Genomic DNA, 15,732 nt, shown 5'->3' with positions numbered 1-15,732 from the left:
GAGAAGAAATTTTTTTCTCTCAAAGGGTCGTTAGTCTGTAGAATTCTCTTCCCCAGAAAGCAGTGGAGTCTGGGTCATTGAATTTATTCAAGGCTGAGTTAGATTGATTTTTGATAGACAAGGGAGTTAGGGTTATGGGGTGCAGACAGGTAAGTGGAATTGAGACAGCAACTAGATCAGCCATGATTTTTTTTTTATTTGTTTGTGGGATGTGGGCATCGCTGGCTAGGCCAGCATTTATTGCCCATCCCTGATTGCCTTTGAAAAGGTGGTGATGAGCTGCCTTCTTGAACTGCTGCAGTCCTTGGGGTGTGAGTACACCAACAGTGCTGTTAGGAAGGGAGTTAGGAAAGGATTTTGACCCAGCGGCAGTGAAGGAATGGCGATATAGTTCCAAGTCAATATGGTTTGTGGCTTGGAGGGGAAGTTGCAGGTGGTGGCATTCCATCTCATCGAATAGCAGAGCAGGCTTGAAGGGTCGAATGGTCTACTCCTGCTCCTAAGTTCTGTGTTCCTATGTACTACATAAGGTGCTATATAAATGCAAGTTGTTGTTGATAGTTGAATATCTAATATGAATAAGTCTCTGGTTTAAGGGTATGGAGCAAAACAGGGTTACTTTTAGTTGGAAAATTCTGTCAGAATCTGCATTTGATGGACTACCAAGCTGTAATTGCCTCACACTAAACACAATTCCCTATTGGCTGTGAGAGGCGGGCAAGCTGATCTTGGGGCTCCTGCCACTGCCATAGTGTAAATACCTGCCAGGCAATACGCTGATGTACTGCTGCTTTGGGCATCTCCAGATCAGGTTTTTTCCCCTTGAGTGTAACGTCCTTCCCCATAATATACTCTCCCCAGTTCCTCTTTCGCTTGACCTTTCCAAGAAGCTCCTGAAGTGTGAACTGCGCAGGTGGAATTTCACTGCCTCTGCTTTTGCTTTTTGAGTAGAGTTTTGCCGGGTGCTGATTGGCTGTCCTGAGGCATCTTGGGGAGGGCAGGAAATCAGCCGGGTCCTGTGCTCTGCTGGCCGACAGTTTGGATCCATTGAGCAGTGCCTTAAGGACATTTAAGTGGCTCTTCAGTATTAGTTTGATGTAACATCAATCTGGTAACTGTGTGGCAGTCCAGCAAACAGCTTCAACAGGAGGACACGATGAGGAGGTTCTAAAGGTGATCGTTGTTTCCAGTGATTCCCTCGACCACCCAAGCTCAGGCCTTATTTGGCACTGTTTGGTTTGTTATTGCTTAGATCATTAACCAAATTGAGCCTGCTGTGCCCAGTACAAGTAGGCTGGAAAGAATGAGAGCAGCTTTGCTGATACTCCATGGTAGTGACTGTATGGTTGTGTCAATCTAACCCCCTCCAGTACCATCACGGGGTAGGTGGAGCTCCTGCAGTGGGCCCAATCAGCATTGAACCTGCAAGGTGCTGCAAGGATATTAGTATCACTGAGACAAATGCCACCTCAGTCTATGAGGGTCCTATTGGGTATAGAGCCAGCCACCAACCTCGCAGCCTCCTCACACTGAGCTGCACCTGGTAGGAGTAAGAAGTTAGTTTCATGTATGAAAAGAGTCACAGTGATCAGAAATAATAATATGACATAATGAAGAGATAATTGGTATTTGTGGAAATCTTTGGCACATTGGTGTGTTTGTGCATTGTTCTTATATATGCCTTCTAATTCTCTTTTTGTAAGATTCCTTTCTTGAAAGGATGTAAAAATCTATTATAGGGCTTAAGCACTAAAATCAAGGCTGACTCTCCAGTACAGTACTGAACACAATAAATAGGAACAGGAGTAGACCATGTGGCCCATCGAGCCTGCTCCAGCATTCAATACGATCATGGCTGATCTTGGGCTTCAATTCCATTTTCCTGCCCACTCCTCATATCCTTTGATTCCCTGCGAAGCCAAAAATCTATCTATCCTAGCCTTAAATGTATTCAACAATGGAGCATCCACAACCCTCTGGGGTAGAGAATTCCAAAGATTCACAACCCTTTGAGTGTAGTAATTTCTCCACATCTCCGTTCTGAATGATTCGTCCCTTATCCTGAGACTGTGTCCCCATGTTTTAGATTCCCTGACCACTGGAAACAATCTCTGAGCTTCTACCCTATCAAGCCCTTTCAGAATCTTGTATGTCTTAATTAGATCGCCTCTCATTCCTTCTAAACTCCAGAGAATAGAGGCCCAGTTTATTCAGCCTCTCATCATAGGACAACCCCCTCACCTCAGGGACCAATTTAGTAAATCTTTGCTGCCCCACCTCCAGTGCAAGTATATCACTGCTTCAATGTGGAGACCAAAACTACACACAGTATTCCAGGTGCGGTCTCACCAAACCCTGTACAATTTTAGTAAGACTTATTTATTCTTGTACTCTAATTCCCTTGCAATAAAGGCCAACATGCTATTTGCCGCCTTAATAGCCTGCTGCACTTGCACGTTAACTTTGTGCGTTTCTTGTACGAGTACCCTCAAGTCTCTCTGAACATTAACACTTAACAGTTTCACACCTTTTAAAAAATATTCTGCTTTTCTATTTTTACGACCAAAATGAACAACTTCGCACTTCCCTACCTTTTATACTCCATTTGCCATCTTGTTCCCACTCACTTAACCTGAGTATATCTCTTTGCAGCCTCTCTATGTCGTCCCTGCAGCTTACTTTTCCACCGAGCTTTGTATCATCAGCAAACTTAGATACATTACTCTCTGTCTCTCCATCCAAGTCATTACTATAGAATGTAAATAGCTGAGGATCCGGCACTGATCCTTGCGGCACCCCACTATACACTGCCTGCCAACTTGAAAATGCCCCATTTAGGCCCACTGTCTGTTTCCTGTCTATTAACCAATCTTCTCTCCATGCTAATATATTACCTCCAACACCATGAGCCCTTATCTTGCCTATTAATCTTGTATGTGGCACCTTATCGAATGCCCTTTGAAAATCCAGGTATACTATATCTACTGGTTTCCCTTTATCTATCCTACTAGTTACATTCTCAAAAAACTCTAATAAATTTGTTAAACAGGATTTCCTTTTAGTAAAACCATGGTGACTTGTTCTAATCATACTGTGCTTTTCCAAGTGCAATGTTAAGACTTCTTTCATATGACTGATGTTAGGCCAACCGGCCTGTATTTCCCTGTTTTCTCTCTCTCTCCTTTCTCGAAAAGCAGTGTAACATTTGCCAACTTCCAATCTGATGAGACCATTCCTGAATCTAAGGAATTCTGGAAAATCATAGCGCATCCACTATCTCTGCAGCTATCTCTTTTAGAACCCTAGAATGTGGGCCATCTGGTCCTGGGGACTTGTCAGATTTTAGTCTCCAGTTTCTCCAATACTTTTTCTTGGCTGATATCGATATCCTTAATTTCCTCACTCTTTTTAACCCCTGGGTTACTGCCTATTTCTGGTATTGAACTCGTGACTTCTACTGTGAAGACAGACACAAAGTATTTGTTTGGTGCCTCTGCCATTTCTTCATTCCCCATGATGATTTCTTCTGTCTCTGCCTCTAAGGGACCAACGTCTACTTTAGCTACTCTCTTCCTTTTTATGTACTTATAAAAGCTCTTACAATCTGTTTTTATATTGCTGGCTAGTTTACTCTCATTCTATTTTTTCCCTTTTTATCAACCTTTTGGTGACCCTTTGCTCGTTTTTAAAACACTCCCAATTCTCAGACTTGCTACTTTTTTTTGCAACATTGTAAGCCTGTTTTAGTCTAATACTCTCCTTAACTTCCCGAGTGAGTCATGGATGGGTCTTGCTTGATGAGTTTTTGTTTTTAAATGGAATGTACTTTTGTTGAACCCTTTGAATTGTTTCTTTAAATGTTTCCCACTGTTCATTTTACCACCATACCTTCCATTTTGATGGAAAATTCCTTTTCCACACCTTCAGTCTGTCCGGACAAATGTGAGGAGCGGTTTGGCTGCAAGGGTGAGCCCAGTCTTTTGGACCCAGTCATCACTGCCAATCCCGTTGCTGAGGCAAAGAGTCATAACGGCACAGAAGGAGGCCCATTTCGCCCATTGAGTCCATGCCAGCTCTCTGTAGAGCAGTCCAATCAGTCCCATTGCCCTGCTCCATCCCTGTAGCCCTGCAAGTTTATTACTCTCATGTGTCCATACAATTTCCTTTTGAAATCACTCATTGACTCCACATCCAGCTCCTGTAGCCTAGACCCCTTGTTGAGCTGACTGATCGGAATCAATGTCAGCTACCACTATCTCGCCACCCCCACAAGCCCTCCACAGGCGGACATCTGTGACCGCCCCCCGCCCCTACCCAAATACAAAGTATTGCAAGGCTGAGTGTTGCAGTATAGATAAAAGGGCTGTGCAATTTGTGAATATATTGCAACACAAAACAAATAGTACAGATCGCTTTTTTTAAAAATTATGCATTATTTCTGTTAAATATTTCCATTTTTCATCTATTGTACCTTTTTTCTTCAGACCAACAAAGCTTAAAATTGAATATATTATGAACATTGGTGAACTGAAACACAAGTTGCCACGAGCAGTTTTTGAAAGAAAAAATTACAAACTTAAAGAAGGTATTTAAATTTGATTTGCTCCAATTGTGAAGCCACAAAAAATGTTTGGCTGATAAACTGATCCATCATTTCTACTTTGTCTCAGTTTGTTTGGAAGGTTTCTATTGCAGCTGGTATGAACTGGTGGAATATACAGAAGGAAAAGCTCCTCAGCTGGGTCCTTTAATAGACGAAATGAGGGAAAAGAACTTGGTAAGAATTGAGCACATTTGTATTTGTTGTGAACTAAAGGCACTTGGTGGGATCAGCCATGGATGAATGATAGCATTCTCACCTCTTGATTCAAAAGGTTTGAGTTCAGGTGGCACAGCAGTATTGAGAGAGTGCTGCATTGTTGGAGCTACTGTGTTTCAAATCAGATGTTAAACTAAAGCCCTGTCTGCCACCTCAGATGGAAGTAAAGGATCTTGTGCTACAGCACAGGAAAAGGCCATTTGGCCCCAACTAGTCTACATTGGTGTTTATAAGTCATGGCGGGCCTCCTCTCACTCCTATTACCACGCTTCAGCACTCCCCACCCCACACATGTACATCCAGCACCGCCCCCCCCTCCCCCCCTGCCCAACCCCATATCCCTCTATTCCCTTCTTCCTCATCAAACCACCTCTTCAATGCGTCAGTGCTATCTGCTTCAACCACTCCATGTAGCTGGAAGCTCCACATTCTCTGTGTCCTGCTCTCAAGCAGCACCAACGAAACACAAATTAACTGCTCATTCGTTTCCTTCTGACGCACCAATTGAAACATTCTCCCAGAGGTTAGCAACATTGAGCTCCTGTAGATTGCTTTTAGAAGGAGCAGGAGTCCCTTCCCCACACACTCCCCATTTTGGTCCTTATTGAATTTTGCGGGAGTAACTGATTCAGGAAGAAAGAGGATGATTTCCCTGTAGGTAGGACACTGGATAGAAGCTGGCGAGTGTACACCATCTGCTTCCATGAAATGTGAGCAGTGATCCGTGGAGCAGCTTCTCAACTGGATGAGGGACTTCGGTTATGAGGAGAGGTTGGAAAAGTTAGGGGTGTTTTTCTTGGTACAGAGAAAGTTAAGAGGTGACCCAACAGAGATTTTCATGATGCTTAGCAGCATTGATAGAGTAAATGGATAAAGGCTGTTCCCATTGGCACGTGGGTCAATGACCAAAGGCCATAGATTCAAAATCATTGGCAAAAGATCTAGAAGGGAGATGAGGAGAATTTTGTTCACCGAGTGTTATCGGGATCTGGAATGCTGGATCTGAAAAGAAGGTGGAAGTTGATTCCGTAAATAATGTTAAAAGGAAATTGGACAGGTTCTTCAGGATGAGGAACTTACAGGGTTACGAACAAAACGCAGGGGTATTGGACTAAACACGACTGCTCTGTCAAAGAGCCAGCACAGGCACAAAGGGCCAAATGGCCTCCTGTGCTGTATGATTCTAACTCTAGACTAAATGCTGTTGGATATTAGGTGAGGCTAATCAGTTTACATTGATAGTACCATGCTCCTGCAGTAAAGTTCTCCTGTTTTAAATGCTAAATGTCATGCAGGCCCCCCACCTGGCAACAATGAGGCACACATTATTTCGCCACATGAACATTAAAAACTTAAAAATGTTGCTGGGAAGAAAAGCAGGCCTATCACGAGGAATTGCCAGGCTCCGTGTCGGAAAGACCTTTTTTTCACACTAGCAGACCGTGTTGGAACAAAGGACCCGGTCCCTGCTTCTCCAATACACAGAAGACCTGGGAAGACTAGTTTAGTCACAAGACTAACTGGCTGTTTGAATTTGAACTTGCCACAGAGTGTTTGAAAGGCAGAAAGCTGTTTGCTCCTGGACTGAGAACACCTCTCTCCTGTCTGCTCTCATCTCTTTCTCACGGAATTGAAGACACATGAACCCGAAGAGAAAAAAAGTCTCCTACAGTGAACAAGATTTAAGAAGAATACTGGGCCCCAATGAAAAGCAAGATTACTTCCAAAAGGACTACTGTGAGCTCGAAGCACAGTAAACAAGAAACTTTTCTGATATTGCCTCAAACCTCTACTTTTCTTTTTCGTCTGCTCTTTTCTGTCCCTATTTGCATGTGTGTATCGCATGTGTATGCTAGCATGGGTGCGTTGTACATCCGTAGGTGTTAACAGTATTAGAGTTTAAGTTTAAGGTTTAATAAATTTCCCTTTTCTTTTTTAAACCCAAGGAAGCCTGTTTGTGCTAATTTCTTTGCCTTATAATGGGAAAGCGGTGAACAAGGATTCACCAAAGGGGGAGCTCAAAACACAGCATGTTTAAAATTAAACCCTGTTGCAGTAAGACCAGATGAAGACAATAAAAGACCCCTCGACACCTTTCATACCTGGTCGTAACATGAATGAAGTCTGTTGTTTATCTTTTCTAAAGCACATCAGGAACAGTGTGTTATCAGTGGAATTGCAGACTCTAGCCGGACAGCAACTTCTGCTCCCAAATCGTTGGAGGCTGATAAAAGATAAACACGGCAGACTTTTACATTATTGTATTCCCATTTGAAAATGGCATTGGGGAAGGCCTTGCTATATTTCAGAACAAACACAAAAAAACTGCTTTTCTCAGATGAATATGTGGAGAGAAACTGGATATTATATTACAATTCTGAGTTGTGTATACAGTTTATTGTTAAAAGTTTCAGTGTCTGTTTCTTCCTCTCAAAATGCCGGGGATAGTTTGTTATGTTAAAGGTGCTATCTAACTACAGGTCTTGTTCATCTCGAATAACTTTTTGGCCCCTTTTTCAATGTTCTAATGCTTACATTCCCACTGAAATTCCAAGTCTGTGTATGTTTTTTTTCCCCCAGGCAATTGTAAAATGCTTAAACGATCAGGGGCTACTGATATTGTTCACTGATTCTGTTTCCAGTTCTACCAGAGGCAAGTATATAAATAATGAACAAGTTAAATGTTTGTATAACTGAATTAAGGAAACCTTTCTTTACAATAATGGGCATTTTGTTTCATGTCATGCAGGAAGCAGCAAGTCTATTCACAATGTGGTACAAGCTGTGTTCATTTTCAAAGCACCAAGAATTTCTCACCTTAAAGGTACTAACTATTTTTACTTTTGCTCACTATACTGCAGGTAAACCTTTTCTCTCCTCTTAAGGACCATCAAACAACATCAGCTATTTTTAAGCCCCTTAATGGTGATGTTAAAAATGGTTTGTGAAATCAGTCAATCATTTTTAAACTCTTATTTGATCATCTGAAGTGGATCCTTGTACAGCATGGGTTTGTACATTTACTACCCACCTAACAAAAATAGCATGACAAAATTCAGCTGATAGCTTTGGTCAATATTGTTTCACTATGAAGAAGACTCTTTATTTTGCCCTGTTCCTCTCCATTCATCTGCCGCTGCTCTCCTGAAAATATCATCTCCTGGCACGATGCAGTTTAGCAGGTGCCAGTCATCACCTATGTCTTGTGCAGTTAAGGGTTTCTTCACCTGTAAGCCTAGGCTGTGAGTGTTGGTTGGTCTTTGAACCGTAGGGGGAAGGAATATTAGAGCCCAAGTGCCCGATGTTGTCCTCCTTTATACCCCACACTTTCCAGTAGTAGTTTATTAGTTAGCGATCAGGAGCAGGAAGCCCTGACATTTTTTTGTTGTTGTTCCCCTCCTCTCCTTGATCAGCATGGTTGCGATCAGCACAGATCTGTATTCTAATGTGTGCTTTATGTGCCTTCGGCTTTCACCAACTGAGCCACTAGGAGAGCTTCTCATGGAGTGGTCCGAATATCATTGTGTCCTGGCTGGCTCACCTGTAGGGAACGGTATATAGATTGGTAGCATTTTGTGAGGTGAAAGGAGTGTACTATTGTAAACATAAGCAGTTAGATAATTGGAACGCTAATGTTTATTTTTTAGTTTGAGCTATTTGAATACCTCCTATTAATAAGTCTTTCAAAAAAGATATTAATGATATGTTTTCAGTATTTTTGCATAATGTTGCTTTTTTCGCCAATGCAGAAATTAATCGGGTGACCCGCACACAAGGTAGCTCACTTTTCAAGAATAGGATAACTCCACTTCTTCCCGGTATTGGCTATGCTGTGACAAAAGCTCTGAAATCCCCTGGTGCTCCGGTGATTCCACGGAACAAATTGGTTGAGGATCACCTCGTTGAATACTTTAAAATGACTCCAGAGCTATCCACAAGTTCCAATGTTACCGCAGACAGGGGCCCTCCAATTACTGCCCGTGCTGCATTAAACAAAGGAGAGCCACTTATTCCTGGAGACTGCCAGAGAACGACAATCTCCCAACTTTCTCCTTACTTTACTGACCCTGCAAGCTACATACTTCCTGTATCAACCATCTTGAAACTTCAGGAGAAGTGTCTCAAGTTGTGTCTAAACTCTGGTGCCAGGCATAAGGTCTTGTGTCATTCTCATGCTTTGGAACCAAAGCCCCCTAACGCTGCGCTCCCACGCGAAAAACGGATTTCTAAACCCAGAATGGTTCAAGGAAAAGATAGCGTGCCTATGAGCTTGCCTGCAGTGAGTACGCCTCCATGGCATGGAATGAAGTGTAGGGCTACAGCACGGAGCCAAACAAATGGAGAACTGTGCAAGACTGTGGGAAGAGCTAATCCAGTCAGCACACCAACTCTGTCTATGGCAGTTAGTAAAGGTGCTAACAAAGTGAAAAAGAAGGCAGCTCGGCCATTGCTTGCCAGTGTATCAAACAAACTGGGTGCCAAAGCGCAAATGTTGGGAACCTTCAGAAGCCTCAGTTGTGCAGCCAGCAGTGGGGCAGCCAGTGCGGCTTCAAAGAGTCAGGGATGTTCCACAAGGTCGCAGTCTGCTCGCAATAATAAAAGGACTCTGGTTCAGTCGGGTAAAGGTATCTCCACGGAACCGCCTACCCCAACGCACATGAACAAAAAGAAAATTAAAGCGGCAGGAGTGCCTTCTACAATGGATTCCAAACGAGGCTCAGCTACAGGAAAAGCAGTCGGGAGCTGCAAAGGCACAGAGAAGATTGCGACGGAAAAGCTGACCAAACAACGTGGTCAAACTGGTAAGGGGAAATTTTAGATAGGTTCCTTCCTGCCCACCACTGCCATAAGGCACACTGGTATATCCTGGGATGGCATTGTATTCTGGTGACAATTATAATAATCCATCTCCTTGTACTAATAAAATTAATTTGGAGCAATGCTTCTGATAAGCCTCAGGGATGTAGAAATTTACTTGGGAAGAAAAGTAATTGTTTCATTTTAAAAGATCGAACAGTTATAGATATATTTGCAAAATCTGCGTTTTTTATTTGACCTATCTGTACCCCGTTCCCCAGCAGTAATATCCCTTCCGTAATCAGCACACAATTCACAGAAAAAAGGAGGGGGAAATTGTGAGGGATTGTCCTCCTAACTCAAAAATATGGCATGTGATATTCTGTTTATCACCTGCCTTTGCTCTTCACTTTGTCCTCAACTCTTCATATTTAGATTCAATCAGAGTGTAGCTCAACGGTGGGGGGGGGGGGGGGGGCCAAAAAATTTGAAAGCATCTCAACTATTTTGAAACTATCTGAACCCCTTTTGCCAAGGAGAACAACTTGTATTTATATAGCGCCTTTAATGGAATATAACATGCCAAGGCGCTTCACAGGAGCATTGTTAAACAAAATTTGACACCAAGCCACATAAAGAGATATTGGGGCAGATGGCCAAAAGCTTGGTCAAAGATTTAGGTTTTAAAGAGCATCTTGAAGGAGGAAAGAGAGATAGAGAGGCAGAGAGGATTAGGCCCTATGCTGCTGAAGGCGTGGCCAGCAATGGTGGAGTGATCAAAATTGGGGGTGGTCGAGATCAGAATTAGAGGAGTGCAGTGATCTCGGAGGGTTGTGGGGCTGGAGAAGATTACAGAGACAGGGAGGGGTGAGGCCATGGAAGGTTTTGAAAGCTAGGATGAGAATTTTAAATGAGTAAAATACTGTAGATGCTGGAACTCTGCAATGAGAACAGAGAGTGCCAGAAATACTCAACAGGTCTCACAGCAACTGTGTAGAGAGAAACAGAGTTAACGTTTCAGGTCTGTGACCTTTCATCTGACTTCTAAATTCCAGGGAATGCAGCCTTAGTTTGTGTAATCTCTCCTTGTAATTTAACCCTTGATGTCCAGGTATCATTCTCGTAACCCAATGCTGCTCTCCCTCCAAGGCCAGTGTATCCTTCCTAAGGTGTGGTGCCCAGAACTGCTCACAGTAACTCCATGTATGGCTTGACCAGGGCTTTGTATAGCTGAAGCATGATGAAGCAATTGAAAAGTGTGGTCCTCTCCGGTTTTGTAGGACCCAAGTGCCTGTCAAAGGAAGCTCTATACCCAGATTCCTAATGGGCAGAGAATATGAGGCAAATCACTGTTGCAAGACATGGTGATTGTTTTAAAGTGACAGGCCACTTTCTAACTCGTGTTTTATACAGCTCCATCATAACCTCCCTGCTCTTATATTCTATGACTCAGGTAATAAAGACTATTATCCCACATGCCTTCCTAACCGCCTTATCTACCTGTGCTGCTGCCTTCAGTGATCTATGGACAAGTACACCAAGGTCCTCTGACCCTCTGTACTTCCTAGGGTCCTACCATCCATTGTACATTCCCTTGCCTTGTTAGTCCTCCCAAAATGCATCACCTCATACTTATTAGGATTAAATTCCATTTGCCACTGTTCTACCCATCTTAACAGCCCATCTATATTGTCCTGTAATCCAAGGCTTTCCTCCTCACTATTTACGACATCACCAGTTTTCATGTCATCTGCGAACTTACTGATCATACCTCCTGTATTCACGTCTAAATCATTAATGTACACTACAAACAGCAAGAGTCCCAGCACCGATCTCTGTGGTACACCACTGGTCACAGGCTTCCAATCGCAAAAACAACCCTCGACCATCACCCTCTGCTGGAGTACTGTGTACAGTTCTGGTCGCCACACTGTAGGAAGGATGTGATTGCACTGGAGAGGGTGCAGAGGAGATTCACCAGGATGTTGCCTGGGCTGGAGCATTTCAGCTATGAAGAGAAACTGGATAGACTAGGGTTATTTTCCTTAGAGCAGAGAAGGCTGAGGGGGACCTGATTGAGACATACAAAATTATGAGGGGCATTGATAGGGTAGCTAGGAAGAAACTTTTTCCCTTAGCAGAGGTGTCAATAACCAGGGGGCATAGATTTAAGGTAAGGGACAGGAGGTTTAGAGGGGATTTGAAGAAAAGTTTTGTCACCCAGAAGGTGTTCGGAATCTGGAACACACTGCCTGAAGGGGTGGTACAGGCAGGAACCCTCACAACATTTAAGAAATATTTGGATGAGCACTTGAAATGTTATAGCATACAAGACTATGGGCCAGGTGCTGGAAAATGGGTTTAGAATAGATAGGTGCTTGATGGCTGGCATGGACACGATGGGCCGAAGGGCCTGTTTCTGTGCGGTATAACTCTGACTTTCGAGCATGGCACTTGGAAACCTAGGCTGCGCATGGTGATGGACTTCCATATGTGTTAGACACTTGCCTCACCAAAAACAATTGTATTTCCCTCTCTGATGTATGATTCAATTGTTTAGTATATAGATGGTTATGCATCCATCTTATTGCGATTGACTTTTTAAACCTGTCAGTTTGTGTTACAGGAGTAAACACGGAGCAGGTTACGAGATATGGAGTCTGTACCTGGAACATTGTGGAAAATGCCTTTGTTGATGATGAGCCTGCCTCCCTGCATCCCCCGTCGTCAGGCACTGGTTCAAGTAGGTTAAGTGCAAAGAAAACTCCAGAGATGGCAAGCCCGGTATCACAAGAAGGTGTTGAGACCAATATAGGAGAAACAGATGCACTAAATATTCTTGCTGATCTTGCAATTAGTTCTTCTATCACAGCAGTAGCAAAACCTAAACAGAAATACACTATGGTGTCGCACCAGGCATCTGGAATGTCTGCTTCCAATAAGACTGGTTCTGTTGGGAACAGCAGGCAATTAAATCATTGTCCTAATTTGCTTGCCAATCGCAGTGATTGTTCGCCTAATAGAGAGTTATGGGTACAAAACATAATGCCATTTGTAGCAGAAAGCCACCAAGAAGGAAGTAGCGAGTTCTCTGAAAGTCAGCCATCCAATTCTGCTGCATCTCGGAGTTTAGCAAGTCTTTCTTGTGTAGCCTCAGCTTTCTCTAACCGCAAAACGTCGCATGTGCGTAATTCTCACACTAGAGTACCTAAGGAGTTGGCTCACCGATCTTTAACGACCCCTCACAGTTCTCGCGCCTTGGGAGACCATTCATATTCTCGGCCACCGAGGGATAGAGAACCCACGTGCTTAGCTGTTGCTAACCCTGTGCTGTCTGAGAAGGAGACTGAGGTGTGTCAGTACACATCACTGCATGCAGAGAGATACCCGGCTGCATTGCATGTGCAAAACACGATCCATACTTCGCTGTCGCAGCCTGAGGTTGGTTCCAAGGATGAGGAAAGAACATTAGTTGGAAGAGTGCTACCTTTCAGACGTGAAGACACGTGTTGGACAAATGTTACAAATTCTACACCAGATCCACAGAAGAATAATATTGCAATGGGAAAATATGGTCAGAGAGCCGATTATACCTTGGCTGATTCAACACAGAGCAGGTTTGATGAAGAGTTCCAACAGTCTCGCAGCATACATGAGGAAAAGGACACCGTAATTGTGACATTTCAATGGAAAGGACCATATTTGTTCCAGTGGGACAGCAAGTATACCAATGATTCACTAGAGAAATCTGTGAATCGGGCTCTACATGGGTAAGTTGCTTAAAGCTTTCGGAAATGAGGAAGTAATGCAACAGTGGTTTTTAGTTGTCTTTGGTTTTGACTTGCAAGAGTGTGCTTCCGTTTTTAACAGATAAAGATCTCAAAGTAACGTTTATTTTAATTTCTCTGTAGTTATATACATTGTACAGCTGTATTTCACAAGTTTGGAGATTTATGTTAAATGTTTTTAGTTACGTTACACATGAAGTAGCTTTGCATGTCAAGAATATTTGCGTGGGGTGGATAAAGTGCAGATTAAGAGGGGTATTTTGATGAAATTGCTCTCCCAGAGCACAGCCTTGCCTGACAGGAGCGGATATTGAGAATTCAGGCACACGTTACCCATGACTTCCTGTCCATTGATGAACGAATGATGGTGTGAAATATGCGTGCAACATTCTGATGTGCATTCCCGCAAGGGGAGGCTCTTCACTGGGAGTGCAGTTTGATAAAATTAGTCTACAACATCTGACTTCGGCAGTTTGAAAATTTATTGATGATGAAAGACAAAGTTTTTTAAAAAAGTGTAGTACTAAGGGTTAGTGCACATAGGAGAGTCTAAAGAGAATCCAGTGTGGTGGAATGAGAGTTCAGTGTCCAAGGAAGCAATTTCAGGAAACCTTGAAACCTTAACATTAGAGCTAGGTCAAGGGTGATGTCAGGAAGCACTTCTTCACGCAAAGAGTAGTGAAAATCTGGAGCTCTGTCCCCCAAAGTGCTGTTGAGGCTGGGGGTCAATAAAACATTTATAGCTTTTCGCTGGGCAAAGGTATTAAGGATTATGGAACCAAGATGGAGTTAAGATGCAAATCAGCCATGATCTAATTGAATGGTGAAACAGGTGTAAGAATAAACTATTCAACCCCAACAGGTCTTTACACCATCAAGGGACCTGACTAGTTTTGCAAGTGCAACAACCAAGATGGCAGTTGATTGATAAGTTCATGCTCTTTAACTAGTGACCATGGTAGCAGATATTCTCTAAAGTTGCTATGGGCTGGATTTTATGCTGCACCATCTTGTGCCCACCCCGTCATCAATTGAGGCCCCTAAGTGGCAATTAATGCCCAATTAAGGGCCCCTTCCTCCCGCCGCCAGTATAAGCCCAGCGGTGGGTGGGCCTGTCGCCACACAGGGAACACGATGAGTAAACCTACGTGGGTTGCTTGCTGGCTGCTTGCGGTTTGGCAGGGGGTGGGGGTTGGTAGTGGGGTCCCTCGTTCACAGGCACAGTGCCTGATCGATCAGGCACTGTCATTGGGAAGGGGGGAACCTGCTGAGAGTCACCCCACTGTCCTTGCTGCCGACCCTCTACAACCCCCTGCCCTGTGACCCCCACCCTGCGAAACCCCTTTTGCCATTACTCAGCTGTGGCCTGGTCCATCGGTGATCCTGGGCCTTGGGAGGGTGCATTACCGATGGCAGCCACCGCCTCCCCGGTGGCACTACTGAATAAAAGAGCACTGGTCTCTGGCTGGCAACTCTCAGTGGGCAGGTCGTCTGTCCACGTGGTCCTTAATCCCGGGGTAGGCCCGCTGCTGCCCAGATAAGTGCCTGATTGGCATGTAATGCATTGGGCCTTCCTGCAAAGAGGCCACACGGGACACTTGCCAGTGGGTAAGACCCCGCCACCTCCATTAAATACCGCCCTCAAAGTGTCTAATCTCCACAGCGTTACTGTCATAGAATCATAGAGTTATACGGCCCTTTGGCCCGTCTTGCAGGTACAGCAAGTAATTAGGAAGGCAAATGGAGTGTTGGCCTTTATTGCAAGGGGGCTGGAGTATAAAAGTAGGAAGCTTTGCTACAACTGTATAGGGCATTGGTGAGACCACACCTAGAGTACTGTGTAAAATTTTGGTCACCTTATTTAAGGAGGGATATGCTTGCTTTGGAGGCAGTTCAAAGAAGGTTCAGTAGGCTGATTCCTGGGATGAACTGGTTATCTGATGAGGAAAGGTTGAGTGGGTTGGGCCTGTTACTCATTGGAGTTTAGAGGAATGAGAGGTGATCTTAGTGAGGCATATAAGATCCTGAGGGGGCTTGAAGGTTAGATGCTGAGAGGATGTTTCCCCTTGTGGGGGAATCTAGAACTTGGGTGCAGAGTTACATAATAAGGGATCTCCCATTTGACATGGAGATGAGGAGGAATTTCTTCTCTGAGGGTCGTTAATCTTTGGAATTCTTTACCACAGAGAGCAGTGGAGGCTGGGTCATTGACTGTGTGCAAGACTGAGTTAGACAGATTTTTTTGACCTACAAGGGAGTAAAGGGTTATGGGGCCAGGCAGAAAAGTGGAATTAAGGCCACGATCAGATCAGCCGTGATCTTATTGAA

At 43.8% G+C, this 15,732-nt stretch overlaps 1 protein-coding gene across 8 annotated transcripts in view; it reads left to right on the top strand.

Moving 5' to 3' along the window:
* Positions 1–15,732, top strand: part of LOC137384867 (uncharacterized) — a 73,622-nt gene that overhangs the window by 27,889 nt on the left and 30,001 nt on the right. For 7 of the 8 annotated variants that reach the window (XM_068059474.1, XM_068059472.1, XM_068059471.1 and 4 more), the window contains exons 10-15: positions 4,485–4,585; positions 4,671–4,777; positions 7,400–7,472; positions 7,569–7,643; positions 8,569–9,621; positions 12,231–13,386. In XM_068059474.1, the coding sequence (XP_067915575.1) occupies positions 4,485–4,585; positions 4,671–4,777; positions 7,400–7,472; positions 7,569–7,643; positions 8,569–9,621; positions 12,231–13,386 (2,565 nt within the window). The remainder of the gene's footprint in view (positions 1–4,484; positions 4,586–4,670; positions 4,778–7,399; positions 7,473–7,568; positions 7,644–8,568; positions 9,622–12,230; positions 13,387–15,732) is intronic. The other variant, XM_068059473.1, reaches the window with a different exon arrangement.

Source organism: Heterodontus francisci, chromosome 27, assembly GCF_036365525.1.
Source record: "Heterodontus francisci isolate sHetFra1 chromosome 27, sHetFra1.hap1, whole genome shotgun sequence".
NCBI classification, from domain to species: Eukaryota; Metazoa; Chordata; class Chondrichthyes; order Heterodontiformes; family Heterodontidae; genus Heterodontus; species Heterodontus francisci.
Note: the sequence above shows the minus strand (reverse complement) of the source record. Positions and strands in the feature narration are given on the sequence as shown.